This window comes from Cetorhinus maximus, chromosome 7, assembly GCF_964194155.1.
Source record: "Cetorhinus maximus chromosome 7, sCetMax3.hap1.1, whole genome shotgun sequence".
NCBI classification, from domain to species: Eukaryota; Metazoa; Chordata; class Chondrichthyes; order Lamniformes; family Cetorhinidae; genus Cetorhinus; species Cetorhinus maximus.
In genome coordinates this window covers 38,990,252-39,007,059 of record NC_135885.1, presented here as the reverse complement: position 1 = coordinate 39,007,059, position 16,808 = coordinate 38,990,252, and the positions used below count along the sequence as shown (strand labels likewise).

The following is a 16,808-nucleotide window of genomic DNA, read 5'->3' as shown; positions in this document are numbered from 1 at the left end:
GTCCCAACTCATGTGGCAGCACTTAGCCTCAGGGAGATGAGTGTGCTCTTTTGTGCACTCTCGGGTTTAGGGATTTTCCCCCGCCCACAGGGAGCGCTTTCATGTGGACTTCTTGCTGGGTGGGCCTTAATTGGCCCGCCCACGTAAAATGGCGGCATGCCCCCGATTGGGGGCGCCGATCCGAGGCGCATCTCTTGCGCACCCACACTTTAAATTCCTCCCCCAACGGGGGTGGAATTCCTGCCCAATGACTTGGATGAGGGAAGTGAATGCACTATTGCCAAGTTTTGCGACTGACACAAAAATAGGTGGGAAGGTAAGTGGTGAGGATGACACAGAGTCTACAGAGGGAAATAGACAGGTTAAGTGAGTGGGCAAAAACTTGGCAGATGGAATATAATGTGGGAAAATGTGAGGTTATGTACTTTGGCAGGAAGAACAGAGGAGCTGAATATTATTTAAATGGAGAAAGATTGAGGAGAGCTGTAGCACAGAGGGATTTGGGGGTCCTCATGCATGAATCCCAAAAAGCTAGCGTACAAGTTCAACAGGTAATACAAAAGGCAAATGGAACGTTGGCCTTTATTTCAGAGGGAATGCAGTATAAAAATAGGGAAGTCTTGCTAAAACTATACAAGGCACTAGTTAGACCACACCAAGAATACTGTGAACAGTTTTGGTCCCCTTATCTAAGGAAAGATGTACTGGCATTGGAGGCAGTCCAGAGATGGTTCGCTAGGTTGATCCCAGGTATGGATGGATTTTCTTATGAGGAAAGGTTGAGTAGGTTGGGCCTGTACTCATTGGAATTTAGAAGAATGAGAGGTGACCTTATTGAAACATAGAAGATTCTTAGGGGTCTTGACAGGGTAGATGCTGGGAGGTTGTTTCCCCTTGTGGCTGAGTCTAGGGCCAGAGGGCGCCCACTTAAGACAGAGATGAGGAGGAATTTTTCTCTTGAGGGTTGTTAATCTGTGGAATTTTTTTACCACAGAGGGCTGTAGAGGCTGGGTTATTAAATATATTAAAGGCTGAGATAGACAGATTTTTAATCAGTTAGGGAATCGAGGATTAAGGGAAAAGGCAGGAAAGTGGAGTTGAGGATTATCAGATCAGCCATGATCTCATTGAATGGCGGAGCAGACTAGATGGTCCGAATGGACTACTTCTGCTGTTAGTCTTATGGTCTTATGAACAGAAGAAATGTGCACTGTACCTCACCCAGTGATTGTAAGTAGCGAGCTCTGTTAGAATTGGAGAAGTTATCCCCTCTCAAAATGCCACAATTTGGGAGAGTTGATCCTTTTGAACCAGCCACAGATGATTGATCTCAATACACAGAACACCTCACGTTGTTTTTTCAAGTGAACGAGATTATGGGGGAAGAGAAGAGGTGGGCGATCCTCATGAGTACTTGTGGCAGCAAAATCTACAGTCTCATTCAAAGTTTGACGGCACCCAATGCCCCAAATTTGAAGAATTTCAATAGATTGGCGGACCTTGTGAAGGGTTACTTTCAACCAAAGTCCTTAGTCATGATGCAGAGGTTGAGCTTTTATTTGTGAAAAAGAGCCCCGGGTGAGACAATTGCATGCTACGTGGTAAATTTGAAGCAGCTAACGGAACATTCTGAGCTCAGTACGACTCTGAACGACATGCTCAGAGATTGTGTGGTGTGAAAGAGCACTCTATTCAAAAAAGATTATTGTCCAAAGTGAATCTGGATTTCAAGAAAGAGATGGCGCTGGCCATGGAAAGCACAGTCAGAGATTTGAAAGCAATACAGGGTGTGCAAAATTGCGCTGTCCTCCACGTCGGGCGGGAAACTTCAGCCGAAAATGGTGGGAAAAAGTGGGACTCTGCCGAGAGGCGGGAAACAGCCCCGCTAGCCGAAGAATAAAGAAAAATGACTTAGCAGTGAAATTGAAGAATAATTTTAATAAGAGGTGGAAACAATCAGTCTTTTTGTGCTGGCAATTTTTAAAAAATCGAATGCTACTATTGTCACAGAAATGGACAAATGATGAGGCAGTACAAGGAAAGATTAAAGCAGGCTTGTAAACAAAAGAAGAAGCCCAATGAAATCTACAATGTAGAAGAGCCTGAAATAACAAATTCAGACATTTAGTGATTGTTTAATCTGAAAGTTGGAAAGACAGAACCAATATTTGTCACAGTGAAAGTAAATGGCAAACCTGTCAAAATGGAAGTAGACATGGGAGCGCGCACTGCCATAATTGGGGAACACACTTTCCGATATTTGAATAATGGTGAACATCAATTAAGATTGGAACAAACAGCAGCCAAGCTAAAAACATATACAGGTGAAGACAATCAAGTAAAAGGCATAAGCAGAGTAACTGTCCATTATGAAAGCAAATTGGCACAACTACCAGTGTTAGTATTGAGAGGCAGAGGACCAAGCCTTCTAGGTGAAATTGGCTAAGGGAAATCAACCTTGATTGGCCACTGGGATTCCAAAAGGAAGCTGGAAGTGTTCCTGTTTTGAAAAAGGAGTGTGTAAGGACTCAACCTGAAGAAATGAAGGCTGTCTTAAGCCAAAACCTGGAAGAACAGCAGAAGGAACTCAAAGAGACCCTATTTGATGACAGAGTTCGAGACAAGGTGAGCAACTTTCACAGGGAAAAAGAAAACCTGTTGAAAGACCTTCATACCCTACAGGATTCCCTCAGGTCAAAGTTTTTACCTCTGGAAAAGCATGAAGAGAAACAGAATTCAACACCTCTGAACAAACTGAAGAACCAGTTGGCAGAGAAGAAGACACAACAATGTTCAATTTTCGAGGAGGCAGCAAAGAACTACAAAAAAGATATGGAAGAGCTGAACAATCAGCTAAATGAAGCCAAAGAAGCTTTGGAAGAAAAAGTTGCAGAATTTTCCAAGAAGCAGAAGATAATGAAATTTTGGGAGACTCAGCCACTGAGCTCAGACAAGTTGAGGTGGCATCTGAGAGAAGTGTGGCGAATAGTGAAGTCAAAAAGAAGGCCGCGATTAAAGTCTGCACTAGAAAGAAGATACAAAAATACTAATAAGGCCTTAATTCTGGCAGCATATGAATACAGTTTCGTACATAGACCTGGCAATCAAATCGCAAACGCCAACACCCTTAGTCGTTTGCCTTTACAGGAAAATGATGAGCACATCCCAGTTCCACAGGAACTTGTTTCAATGTTAAATTTCTTGGATTCCTTGCTGGTATGTGCTCAATAGATCAGAGACTGGACAGGTCAGGACCCAGTCCTATCTCAAGTATGAGAACAAGTGCCCCATATGGTTGGTCACAGGAGCCCATATCTGATGAACTGAAACCATGCTTCAACAGAAGACATGAAATAACCAACCAGGATGGCATCCTATTGTGGTATGCATAAGTGATAGTTCCTCCAAAGAGAAGGGAGCCACTTTTAATTGAACTATACAGTGCCCATCCTGAAATTTCCCGTATGAAGACCATCGCACGCAGCTATCTATGGTGGCCAGGGATGGATGGTGAAATAGACAGTTTAGTAAAGCACTGTGTGTAATGTCAGCAACTGCAAAAGTTGCCAGTGACAGCTCCGTTATACCCATGGGAGTGGCCAGGTAGACCCTGGGTGCAGTTACACATTGATTACGTTGGACCTTTCCTGGGAACAACGTTTCTGCTCATTGTCGATGCCCATTCAAAATGGTTGGACATATATGAGGTGAAGTCACCAACATTGGGCGCTACAATTGAGAAACCACTTCAGAGTTTTACCATTCATGGACTACCAGAAGTAGTCATTTCCGATAATGGCACGGCATTTGCGAATGCTGAGTTTCAATGGTTTATCAGCCTCAACGGTGTCACTCGTGAAAACTGCACCGTGCCACCCTTCCTCAAATGGATTGGCTGAAAGGGCAGTTCAAACTTTCAAGACAGGCATGAAAAAGTTAACTGGTGATCTCTTGGTAACCAAGCTAGCTTGCTTTTTCAATACAGGGCTACCCCTCACACAACAAGAGGCGTCACACCTGCGGAGTTATTGTTGAAATGCCGTATCAGGACGAGATTGACCTTTAATAGTGCCAAATTTAGAGGGGAAGGTGGAAAGGAGTCAAGGAAGCCAGAAAACAAAACACGACTGGCATAGTCATGAGAGGAAATTTACCGTGGGAGAGCTGGTATATGTGAAAAACTTTGGGGAAGGACCAAAGTGGTTACCGGGTGAAATAAGTGAGGTGACTGTACCTCTATCTCACCACATGGAGGTGGAAGGCCGGATCATCCATAAACATGTGGATCATTTAAGGAAGAGTGAGAGAAACCAGCAAGATATGGTTCTGCCCGTGACCATGACCAGGTCTGCGTTTCCTGCTGTGGATTCTCAACCCAGGACACACATGTCTGATGTTCCTGTAAGAGTTGAGGATTCAGAACTTCCAAGTGCCCAACAAAGCACCTGATGTTCAGGCAACTCTAGAAAAGGAAGTTCCTGACAAAGAATCTGAAGTTGTGGAGCTGCGATGTTCCACACGTACCAGGAAACCACCTGAAAGACTGAACTTGCAAATTCCTTATCCAGTGAAAATATTATGTTGTCTTGAAAAATATGTACTTGTGAATATAATATGTATAGCGGTGTTAAAGGGGGAGGAATGCAGTAATTATGGTTTTATGTAGTGTAATCTACCTTTAAGAATAATACTTGTTTGGAGAGATCACATGACCTGTAGTAACCAATAGGGAGTAGCATGGGCTATCTCCCTAGTCAGTGTAGAGATAGAGTTGGAGCTGAAAGCACACATGTAGTTGCTGTTGAGTATATTGTAAATAAATTTAATCTTTCCACCCAAGAAGTGTCTGTAGATCAACACTGTCACTAATAGTACAACTCAGCTACCCTACAACTCTTTCCATTATTCTCTGAAAGATGGCACAAGCTGAGGAGACACTGAAAAGCAATCATGTATATTGGTACAACCCTTTGTGGGTATTAATTATGACAAATTCCCAGGAGGCATCCAATTCTTGTTGTTGATAAGCATGACTCATGTCAAGCTTTGTGTACATTGTCCTCCTGCCAGCTTGGCAGATAGGTCTTCAATTTTTGGAATAGGGTACCTGTCCAGTTTGGCTACCATATTACCCATCATTTTGTAGACCCCACAAATTTGGATGCTTTGGTGAGGTTTAAGGACGGGGACTATGGGTGCTGCCCATTCTGAGAACTGAACAGCTTGTACAACACCACAACACCCAGTTTCTTTAGCCTGTTCAGCTGAGGATTGACTTTTTCTCTCGGGGCATTCGGCATTGGTCTTGCCTTCATGAAGCGAGGGGCTGCTTCAGGATTCACATAATTCTGGCCGGCAGGCCCTGGATTTTTCCTAATTCGTCCTGGAAGACGGTGGCATACTTTAAGTAGATCTGATAGCCCACTTGCTCTCAACCGAAAAATTTTGAACCATCCTAACTTAATCTCCTTTAACCAGTCTCCCCCAAGAGGCTTAGCCCTGTTACCGCCATCAAGTGTAGCTGTGCTGATTGGCTTCCATAATGGACAGTTACTCTGCCTTTGCCTTTTACTTGAATGTCTTAACCTGTGTGTGTTTTTAGCTTGTCCGCTGTTCATTTCAATCCTGATTAATATTCACCATTATTCAAATACCTGAAAGTATGTTCCCCAATTACTGTAGTGGAAGCTCCCGTGTCTACTTCCATTTTAACAGGTTTGCCATTTATTTTCATTGTGACAAATAAGTCTTTCCAACTTTCCAATTAAACAAGTAGATGTCAGAATTTGTTGCTTCAGGCTCTTCTACATTGTAAATTTCTTTGGGCTTCTTTTGTTTACAAGCCTGCTTGAATCTTTCCTTGCACTGCCTCATTATATGTCCATTTCTGTGACAATAATAGCATTCGATTCTTTTTAAACTGCCAATCGCAAAAAGACTGTTTCGACCTCCATTAAAATTATTCTTTGATTTAGCAGCTAAGTTATTTTTCTTTATTCTTTAGCTAGCGGGCACTGTTTTCCACTTCTCGGCAGAGTCTCACTTTTGTGTGCCGCCTACAGCTGAGGTTTCCTGCTCGATGTGGAGAATGGTGCAATTTTGCGCACCCTGTATTGCTTTTGAATCCCTTACTGCGCTTTCCATGGCCAGCGCCATCTTTAGCGCCTTCTTGAAATCCAGATCCACATCGGACAATAATCTTTTCTGAATAGTGTCCTCTTTCACGCCACACACTAAACAATCTCTGAGCATGTCGTTCAGTCATATCGAACTTACAACGTTCCATTAGCTGCTTCAGATTTGCCATGTAGCAGGCAATTGTCTCACCCGGGGCTCTTTTTCACAAATAAAACCTGAATTTCTGCATCGTGACCGCGAGCTTGGGTTGAAAGTGACTCTCACGAGGTCCATCAATTCATTGAAATTCTTTGAATCTGGGGCACTGGGTGCTGTCAAACTTTGAATCAAACCGTAGGTTTTGCTCCCACAAGTACTCGAGGATCATTCGCCTCTTTTCTTCCCCCACGATCTTGTTCGCTGGAAAAAAGAACATGAGGCGCTCTGTGTATTGAGGCCAATCGTCTGTGGCTGGTTCAAAAGGATCAATTCTCCCAAATTGTGGCATTTTGAGAGAGGATAAGTTCTTCAATTCCAACAGAGCTTACTACTTACAATCACTGGGCGAGATACAGTGCCAATTTCTTTCTAACTTGATTTTTGCTGTTCAATCCTATCCCATCCTTGTCTTCAGTTTATTGTAGGGTGGCCGAGTTGCACTATTAGTAATAAGTTGATCTGCAGACTCTTCCTGGGTGGAAACGTCAAGTTTATTTACAATATGTTCAGCAGCAGCTACATGTTTGCTTTCAACTCCAACGCCATCTCTACACTGACTGTGGAAGTGGCTCATGCTACTCCCTATTGGTTACTACAGATCATGTGATCTTTCCTAACATGTATTATTCTTAAAGGTACATTACACATTAAATAAAACTATAATTACTACACTATTCCATCCTGATTAGATCATGGCTGAGATTTCCCCCCCATCGCATCCCCCTGCCATGGAGGGTCGATAGAAAATCTGGCCATTGCCCTACTGAATGTAATGGGCCAGTTTCAACAGGGTGACAGCCTGAATCTACTATTACAGCTGTACTCCACCCAAGGGCCTAGGTTATTTCCAATGGAGCAGAGAAGGCCAGGAAGAGATTTAATTGAGGTTTGTAAACTTGATAAGTTTTGAGAGTGAATAGGAAAAGACTACTCCCTGTGGTTGATGAGTCAGTCAAAAGGGTCATCTATTTAAAATAAGAGTGGTAGATTTTGACTTTGTACAATCATGCAAAGCAGGCACTAGCAAATCCAGCAGCCTGTTACATCACTCCGGATTTTTACTATTTTAACGGATATAACAATTGAGAGGGATGTAAAATGTGCCTCCAATTTGCTGTCACCCATTTTACACTATCGAACAAAGTAAAAATGCCCCATTGAGTGAATAGACAGGTTAGAAGAAATTTCTGTATGCAAAGGGTTTTTAGAAGAAGGAATACTGTGCCACAGTGAGTGGCTGAGGCAGTGACTACCACATCTTTTAATGGCAAACTGGATAAATATTTGAAGCTGAGGATGATGCAGGGCTATGGGGTGAGTGTGTTGCAATGGATTAGTCCTGGATCGCTGTAGCACCAATGTCAGCGCAGGCACCACTGGCTGAATGGTCATTTGTTCTGAAAGCTTGTATGGTTCTAGGATTCTGTATTGGTAGTCAAAAAGAAGATAGTGGTTTATAAATTTTTAATGCTCGGGAAGGTCACGGCTGTAAATGGAAGCTTGTTTTATGCAGTTTTTGTTTAATACTGCTGTTGTTGTGAACACTGTGTCCTAGAGACTTTTATCATTTGTTCCTGATAAGTTATTTCTTCCTTCTTTGATTGGAAAAGCAAAAATGATAAATAATTTCCAGCAGCCAGCCGTAATATTTACTTTAAATTGAAAATATGCAAAAAGTAAACCTCGAGACACGCTCTCTCTTCTCAAATCCAAATCCCATCAGGTTGTATCCCTTGCTGGAGAATATTTCCTTTTAGTCCATGACCTAAGGAAGATCGCATGCTGAAACATTTCTACTTGCAAGACAGCAATAAGTTATCAATTAGAATTAGTTTCTCAGAGCAATTTACCATGATGTTGAGTAAGATTTCGGCTAATGTGGAATGGATTATTTGTATGCCCATGTTGCAGTAGCACATCATCTAAATACTGGCAAAGTGAATACAATGAGGCGATTTTCATTGCTTTTGCTGAACAAGAGTGGAACAATAGTGCTCCAAAACTTATGGGAATGAATTTACCATCTAGTTTTCACTCAATCCACTGATCAGAATTATTGTTTGCACGGGTAGTTGTCTGGTTCAGGCAAGAGCTGGCAGAAATATGCAAAGCAGGATTCTTCTTTTTGTTACTTTATTCTTTCGTGGGCTTTGTTGGCAAGACCAGCATTTCTTGCCCATCCCTAATGGCCTTGAACTGAGTGGCTTGCTAGGCCATTTCAGAAGGCACTTAAGAGTCAACCACTTTGTTGTGGGCTGTAGTCACGTGTAGGCCAGGTGGGGTAAGGACAGCAGATTTCCTGTCCTAAAGGACATTAGTGAACCAGATGGGTTTTTACAACGATTGATTATAGTCAATGGTGACCATGAAACTAAATTTCAATTCTATTAATTGAATTTGAATTCTATGGTGGGATATGAACCCATGTCCCCAGAGCAATAGCCTGAACCTCTGGATTACTAGCCCAGTGACATTACCATGATGCCACCTAAGGATGCTCCTATGATGCAAAAAAGATCCTTACACAAATTTGGAGTAGAAATGGCTGGAGCAGTTGTGGTGCACACTCCTCCCTTTGGTGCTGGGCATAGAGTGGCCTAACTAGTGCCCTTAAATGGAGAGCAATCCAAAACCACGTACCTTTTTATATATTGAAATTTGTCACCTGTTTCAGACCCATTTCTCCCCTCTCCCTTACTGGATTTTATAAAAAAAACATTTGGTTCACTAATGTCCTTTAGGGAAGGAAATCTGCCATCCTTATCCGCTCTGGCCTACACGTGACACCAGATCCACAGCAATGTGGTTGACTCTTAACTGCCCCCTAAAAAGGCTGAGAAAGCAACTCAGCAATAAATGCTGGACTTGCCAGTGCCATCCACATCCCATGAAAGAATGGATTTAAAAAGGCAATTACAGTGCAGAAATGGCAGCTATTTGTTTGATTTACAGATTGAACAACAAGTTTCCCTGGAACATTTGAAAAGCATCCAGGCTGCCTTCGAGGTGAGTTTGCCTCATTCTCAATTCAGCATACTATCATAGATCTGAATGAAATTAAGGTGAGATTTGAGTGAAAGATGCCACATGCAATTGGATAAACATCCATTTAACTACAGTATAATGAAGAAAAGAGAATATTCTGTAATAATGATTGTAGCATATTAAGCTAAGGTTAAAATATTTGCCATTAGAATTATTATTTCTCCAAAGTGCTGTCACTTGTTAGTAACTTTAAGAAGCAACATACAGAATACAGGGTTAATCAAGACTCTCAAATTGATATTCATTGTCTTCACCAGGTGTTGACAGGACAGGAGCAGCCTCAGAATGGTGTCTGGTACCTTATTGCCTTGTTAACACTGGTGATGCGGCAAGCTCTGTTTTGCCCAAGCACCAGCCTGTTTCAGGCATAAAGCCCTTTTCAGTTTGGAAATTGTAATGCAAGCAGGACCCCAATTACCATTTTTGGCCTGAGTCTGCGCCCTGCACATTCCAGTCAATTCCACAAGTGATGGAACCAAAGACATGCAAAAGCTAAGTGGTGAATTATATCAAATTACCCCAAAATAACCTGGGCTGCAGTTATGCAGGAACATTTAGAACCATAGAACCGTAGAAAAGTTACAGCACAGAAGGAGGCCATTCAGCCCATCTTGTCCATGCCAGCCCGAGGACACCCAGGTGCCCTTTCTAATCCCACCTTCCTGCACCCGGCCCATAGCCCTGCAGCTTACAGCACTTAAGGTGCAGGTCCACGTACTATTTGAAAGAGTTTAGAGTTTCTGCCTCTACCACCAACTTGGGCAGTGAATTCCAGACACCCACTACCCTCTGCGTAAAAAAAGTTCTTCCTCATGTCTCCCCTACACCTTCTGCCACTTATCTTGAATCTATGACCCCTGGTTCTAGAATTCTCCACCAAGGGAAACAATTTTATCCTGTTCACTCTATCTATTCCCCTCATAATTTATCCTCTGTAATAATGATGCCCACACCACAACTTAGCTTGCTGGATGCTGTCCTGGCCTGATCCTGAGGCTTCATTGAGCTGCAGTGGGATGGCTGTTTGAAAACTGTTTCTGAAAAGACAAACAGAGCAGCACTTAACTCAATCAGGGTAGTCACCTGGTTCTAAAAACCTGTTATTATCCCTGAATTATACTTGGTGGTTGCTATCACTCACCAAAGGAAGGAAGGTTGCAGAAATATGATGCAACTGTTTAAAACCGTGGGAGGAAAAGATAACGTGGCTGTTAACATGTCTTTTTTAGATGTTAAGTGAAGGATGAAAAAACCATAACTACAATATCAGGGAGACAGTAATAGCTAAATAATTTATACAGCCATGTTGCCGAGATAAAGGAGTTCTGTGGAATGAGTTATGTCATAAACCACTTTAAAATGGTCGACATTTTACAAAGAAGAACTTTCTTTAACAGTAATGTATAGATTGTATAAACAAAATAAGACGGGCCTGAATTTTTCCCGCGTTGAGTGGGCTCGGCAGGGGCAGCCGCAGTGCTGACCGCCGCCCGCGATCAGCTCCGCGCCACCATTTTACACGGGCAGGCCAATTAAGGGCCCGCTCAGCGCAATACGTGAGCGGTAGCACTGAGCGCTACCTGTGTGGGCGTGGGAGGAGGGAGAGTCGGGTCCAGCGGTTTTTTACGCATATGTGCGAAAGAGCGCTTCAATCTCCCTGAGGCACGGAGCTGCCTCCGAGATTGAAGCGCTTTTTAAAAAAAATAATTAAATGCAATAAAAATGTAATGAAACGTGTCACCTCATGTCACATGATATGGGACATGCTTTTTTGAAAAATAAAATTTTTTTATTCTATTTGTGAAAGCTTTAGGAAACCTCATCCCGCTCATGGTTGAGGTTTCCAAAAATATGTAAAGGCTGCATGGCCTTTTCGCCTGCCCACCAACTGTTAGCTTGGGCGGGCAGCATAAATTTGAAATTAATTAGCTCCTTAATGGCCTTAATAGGCTTTTTAATTATCGGCCAGCACGCGCCTGCTGAATGAAACAACGCGAGACAGCGCGATGACGTCAGGACGCACACCCGGCGTCATTTTACGTGCCGGGGTATCAGGTCCACCCCTGCAGGCCGACTGTAAAATCCTGGCCATGAAGAGAGGAGCATTTCTAGGCAGTCTAGATGCTAAAAATGGTGTTTGGAAATGTATGATTGTGTTGAAGTGCAACTACACCAACTCATGTGATTATGATAGAAATGTGGAGGTCTAGGTGACAGTCTATTTTGCTGCTGGAAGCCAGAGTCTGCATGGCAGCCATTGAAGTTTCCATCAAAGCTGCAAAACAGCTAAGGGGGATTGCTCCCTCTCTCCCCTCACTGTCTCCATTAAAACCTCCAGAGAGGCATGAAAGAATGGTGGGTAGCCTTTCTGTTCATTCTTAGCTGCAAGAAAGCATCTCCAACTTACAGCACGTTCACGCAGTCTGAGCACAGCAGGTGAAAGTAGGGAATGCAACGCTGCTTAAAAAAACACATTCACGCTTTAAGTACAATTGGCAGGTGCTTGAAGCTTGGGCTGCCTATTTCTGCAGGCAGTTGTGAGGGCAGCCTGGTTCTACTATTCTAATAAGGCCCCAAGTTAAAATGGCCTTGCTTTCAGCTGCCCATGGGTTTCCTGCCTGATGGGAGGCGATGAATTGTCGCTGGACTATTAATCTAGAGACCCAGGGTAATGCTCTGGGGACCTGGGTTCAAATCCCACCACAACAGATGGTGGAATTTGAATTCAATAAAAACATGGAATTAAAAGTCTAATGTTGACCATGAAACTATTGTCAATTGTTGTAAAAACCCATCTGGTTCACTAATGTCCTGTAGGGAAAGAAATCTGCCGTCCTTACCTGGTCTGGCCTACAAGTGACTCCAGGCCCACAGCAATGTGGCTGACTCTTAAATGCCCTCTGAACAAAGGCAATTAGGGATGGACAATAAATGCTGGCCTAGCCAGCGACGTCCACATCCCATGAACGAATTTTTAAAAAAACCCAGCAACCTGCCCACCCCAACACACCATGCATTAAAATCGGGCCTTTAGTTTGTGCTGTGGGGAGTGCAGTCTGAGTAATTAAAACATGGATTACAGTCAGTAAAGGAGCTTCTGGGAGGTAAACCTGAGCAGAATCATGTACCAAAAAAAATAAACAAATCCTGAGCATCTACATTGTAGTTTACCTGAAATTGAGGGCTCGATGTGTGAAAAATAAACCTTTTGCTCCTGTCATTTTTAGGAGTTTGAAAATGCTGGAAGGAAATACTTAGATGTGGAAGCATTCAAGAAAATAATGAAGAAGTGTCTGGGATTTCATGGAGTCGTAAGTGCTGGAAGTTGGCAGACAGACGCAGTCCTAATGCTCATTACTTTTTCTCTGTCCAGAGTGTATTTCCCGATTTAAGGAGGAATGAAATTTCCTCTCAGGATTAATTGTGGTAACTGAAGAGGAGCTGTTAATAATACAGGAAATTCAGAAGTGAAGTGCAATGACAGGCTGCTCATTTAGAATCATGTTCTGACTTTGACTTTGATATCCAATAAAGTACTCTGCATCTTTAATGGAAATAAAGCAGTGTTAACTTGCTAAGACCTTGGTTGAGGATTTGTTAAGATACAATACCAGGATTTGTTCTGGAATTTTAGGTTTTCTGCTACAAGAAAAGGTTAGTCCCAAATGGTTGGAAATGATTCCAGTTGGATCAAATTGCATGGGCAGTTCTTTATCATAGTTCCTGGTACAGCTTTTGTACAGGGAGGGAGACGAGCGGTGAAACTGAAAAATTGCAATTCAGGTGAAATTTAAAGGAAATTAAAAGGCCAAGTTTAAGGTGCTTAAAGGGAAGTGGCAAAATAAGGGGTTGAAAATTCTTAAGATGTTTGGAAAGCCGCAAAAGGTATTTAAATTGACTGACGACCTTTACCAAAGGAAGAATGATCACAAATAATAGGCAGAGATGAAGTGGAAGGGAACTCCATGTGAAGACATAGAGTCAATGAGCAAGTGATAGAGCAGCTTCACGTCTCTGATTCCACTCTCTGCGTGGTAAAGTGGAGGCGGTGCTGCATGAGATGATGACATGAATATTGACCATTTCAGAATATTATAGCAGTGATTAGTAATGCACCATGTCTGGAAGAAGCTGTAGGCAGCATTCCTCACCAAGCTTACATTTCAGGCAATAGAACTTAAACCAGGAAATGTTTGATTAGAGTGCTTCAAGAGAATTATCCAATGTTAAGAATTTTATACATCGTACTTAAACCATGAAATCTTCTGTCATGATGTCCCTTGGAAACTGAAGCTTCTGCAGGCACTAATCCTCTGACCAAGAGCATTTCTACCTTGAGGATCAGATTTGTGAGTATTTTTCTTTATTCTTTCACGTGATATGAGCATTGCTGACAAGGCCAGCATTTATTGCCATCCCTAATTGCCCTTGAGAAGGTATATCCCTGAGCTGCTGCTTTGACCTGCTGCAATACCAGTGCCTGATTGACACACAATGGGCGGAATTTTTCATTCTGGAGACTAAGTCTGGTGGCGTGTGGAATAAACAGTGGGTGGGATAAGTGCCATGTTTCCCACTGAGTGGCAGGGCGGATTATCATGCCTGATTTTACGCTTGGAAGCTCCTTAATTCTTGCATCAGAGAGCAGCTCTCCATATCACATAGTGGGGCAGGCACTGATTCGTCCACCCTGCTGTCACCTAATGTGGTCGAAGGTCATGCTGCCATATTTAAACGCAACCCGAACACACACACATTCACTCTCTCCAGCCCAGCTGTATTCGCGAACAACCCTGAAATGGCCTCCAGGACACAAGAAGAGTGTAGCCCCGAGGTTCAGCCACGACCCCCATGAGGCTCTAATCAGAGATGTCAGCCAACACCGGGATGTCCTTTTTCCCAAGAGACAGTTCCAGGAGGCCCACCAACCTCACCTCAGTGGCCTGGGAGGTGGTCTGCATGTCAGGCACCTGTCAGGGAAGTGCCCTGCAGTGCAGGAAGAGGAAAAGGGTTACACTCCTCAGGGATCTCGCACAATATTAACAGGGGAGACATCAGCTCCTGTGGGGAAGGTGAGATTTTCCTCTCCCAGCAAACCAGTGCAGATGAACCCTCCTTGAGTTGATCACATCCTGACATTCACAGTGAGTGACATACAATGTTGTATTTAGTCTGTTCATGAACTAAATCCACCTTCTGTCTCTTACAGGCACCAGCAGGTCCAGGCAGATGTCCAGCCAGACCGTCAGCCCCAGCCACCTCAGAGGAGGATGCTGAGGATGCATCTGATGAAGACCCATTACTATGTTCACCTGCACCCTCCACCAGCTCAGAGACACACACAACCCAGCGGGTCATAGATCTAAACTGGGATTGGGGTCACGTTCTGGGGAACACCTCACTGACACGTCTCCACAGCAGTCGAAGGCAATGACAGCCCAGGTCTCTGGCACTTGGAGGACTGCTGGAGAACAGGCACCCCCTGAGTCCAAGTCAGATGATGAGCTTCTAAAAAAGGCCATCTCACACGTGCTGGAGATGCAACAATAGGGGGTGAAAAATCAGGTAGAGTCACGAGAGGCAGTCACTAGAGCGAAGGATGGAGGAGTCCTTTCGCGTTCTGTCTGATGCAAGCACCTCAAGGACACTGTGGGAAGGGTGGCAGCCGTCTTGGAGACCTTGGTCCAACAGATTCTGCCGGATTTGTGCAAGGACCTGCACTCCAACGCTATAGACATTAGTGGGATCCAACAGTGGCTAGGCGGGAGGAGGTGGGGCCACCTTGACCTCACTCCAGGCACCCTTTCTCCTCAGGAAGTCAAGCAGGAATCCTCAGTCACCCGCAGGGAGGAGGACCAGCAGCTGGACACACCAGGGCCATCCATCCAGGTGACTCTGTGAGTGTTCATCTGATTCCAATCCCCTCTGCCTGCGACCACATCAGCTCCAGCTGCACAGGCCGAGGATGGTGCACCTGCCTCACAGCAGAAGACCCAAAGCAGGCTGGGGCCCTCCAGGCCTCAGGCCTCCAGAGGATGCCCGCCAAGGTCACCACAGATAACAGGGCGTAGCAGTTAGCAGGCTGCCTCCACCTCTGCTGTGGATGTTTGGGATGCACCTAGATACAGCGGCAGGGTTAAAAAGACTAAGAAATTCTGAGATCATTATGGTGACATGGGTGCTCAGTCACTAGATATCATGTATCTTAGTAAAAGTATTTCCTGACATGGCGTCATCATTTGAATGCGCATGCATGTGCAGCTATGTGCCCTCTTATTGAGAGGGTGACACAAGCTCCCACTCTGTGTTCACCTCCTTTCGTGAGCCTCATATTCATGTAATGTTTAGCAAACTCATGTTAGTCACTTTCCCCTTGTGTAATGCAAGGGAGATGTGTCAAGCTCTTTCCCAAAAGTCATTGCACATTGAGTTTTGAACTTTTTTAGGCCTTGCAACACTCCATAGAATTGTGTGCTCATGTGTCTTAGAGGGTTAAAAGTTATGCTGTTTCATCAACACTGAGCTGTTTTCATTGAGTGTGAAAGCACATGACCTGCGGTCTCAACAACCATGTGTGAATCTCTGTGGCTGCACAAAGTGCCTCCTTCAGGTGGCAGCGACTGCACAATGTGCTGTTGATTCAGGGTTTGCGTTGGTTTGCTGCCTTTCACTTCCCATAGCTGCTATATACAGCTTTGGCTACTGGCCTTTCTAAAGATTAGGGCCTCGTGATCCTTGAGGGTTGCAGGTCCAAGGCTAAACGCAGACCTTGCTTACAATGTCACTGCTTGTAAAGGTCTTTCCAATTACTGGCATGGTGTTAAGGTAAAGGACAGGAGAAAAATGCTCTGATCCCCTTGCCTGGACCTTACTCCTCCTGGAACCTTGTGGCTCTCAGTGTGCCATGGGCACCTCTTCTGCGTCATGCCACTGCGAGGGCATCCTCACATGGAAGCTCACCATCATATTCAGGTTCCTGCCCTTCCGGGTCTTCATCGTCTGAGGAGCTCTCAGCCTCCTCCATGTCTCCCTCTGACAAGCGATCTCCCCTTTGAAACGCCAGGTTGTGCAGGGAGCAACAGACCACGATGATGCAGGACACCCTCTCTGGAAAGCACTACAGAACCCCACCTGAGCAGTCCAAACATCAGAAGCGCATCTTCAGGATGCCGGTGGTCTGCTTGATGATGGATCTTGTCGCACAGTGCACCACGCTGTATCTCTCCTCCGAAGCATTTTGACGACAGCGCATGGGTGTCATGAGCCATCATTTGAATGGCTACCCCTTATCACCAAGCAGCCAGCCCTGTAATCGCTGAGGACCTTCGAATATCTAAGGCACAAGGGAGTGCCTCAGGATGTAGAAGTTGTGAGAACTCACAGGGTACCTGGTACAAACTCGCAAGATCCACTTCTGATGACGCAAA

At 44.2% G+C, this 16,808-nt stretch overlaps 1 protein-coding gene across 1 annotated transcript in view; it reads left to right on the top strand.

Annotated features, from left to right (window-relative positions):
* Window positions 1–16,808, top strand: part of wdr95 (WD40 repeat domain 95) — a 197,381-nt gene that overhangs the window by 37,910 nt on the left and 142,663 nt on the right. Inside the window, exons 3-4 of the mRNA XM_078546126.1 lie at window positions 9,289–9,342; window positions 12,609–12,692. Of these exons, the coding sequence (XP_078402252.1) occupies window positions 9,289–9,342; window positions 12,609–12,692 (138 nt within the window). The remainder of the gene's footprint in view (window positions 1–9,288; window positions 9,343–12,608; window positions 12,693–16,808) is intronic.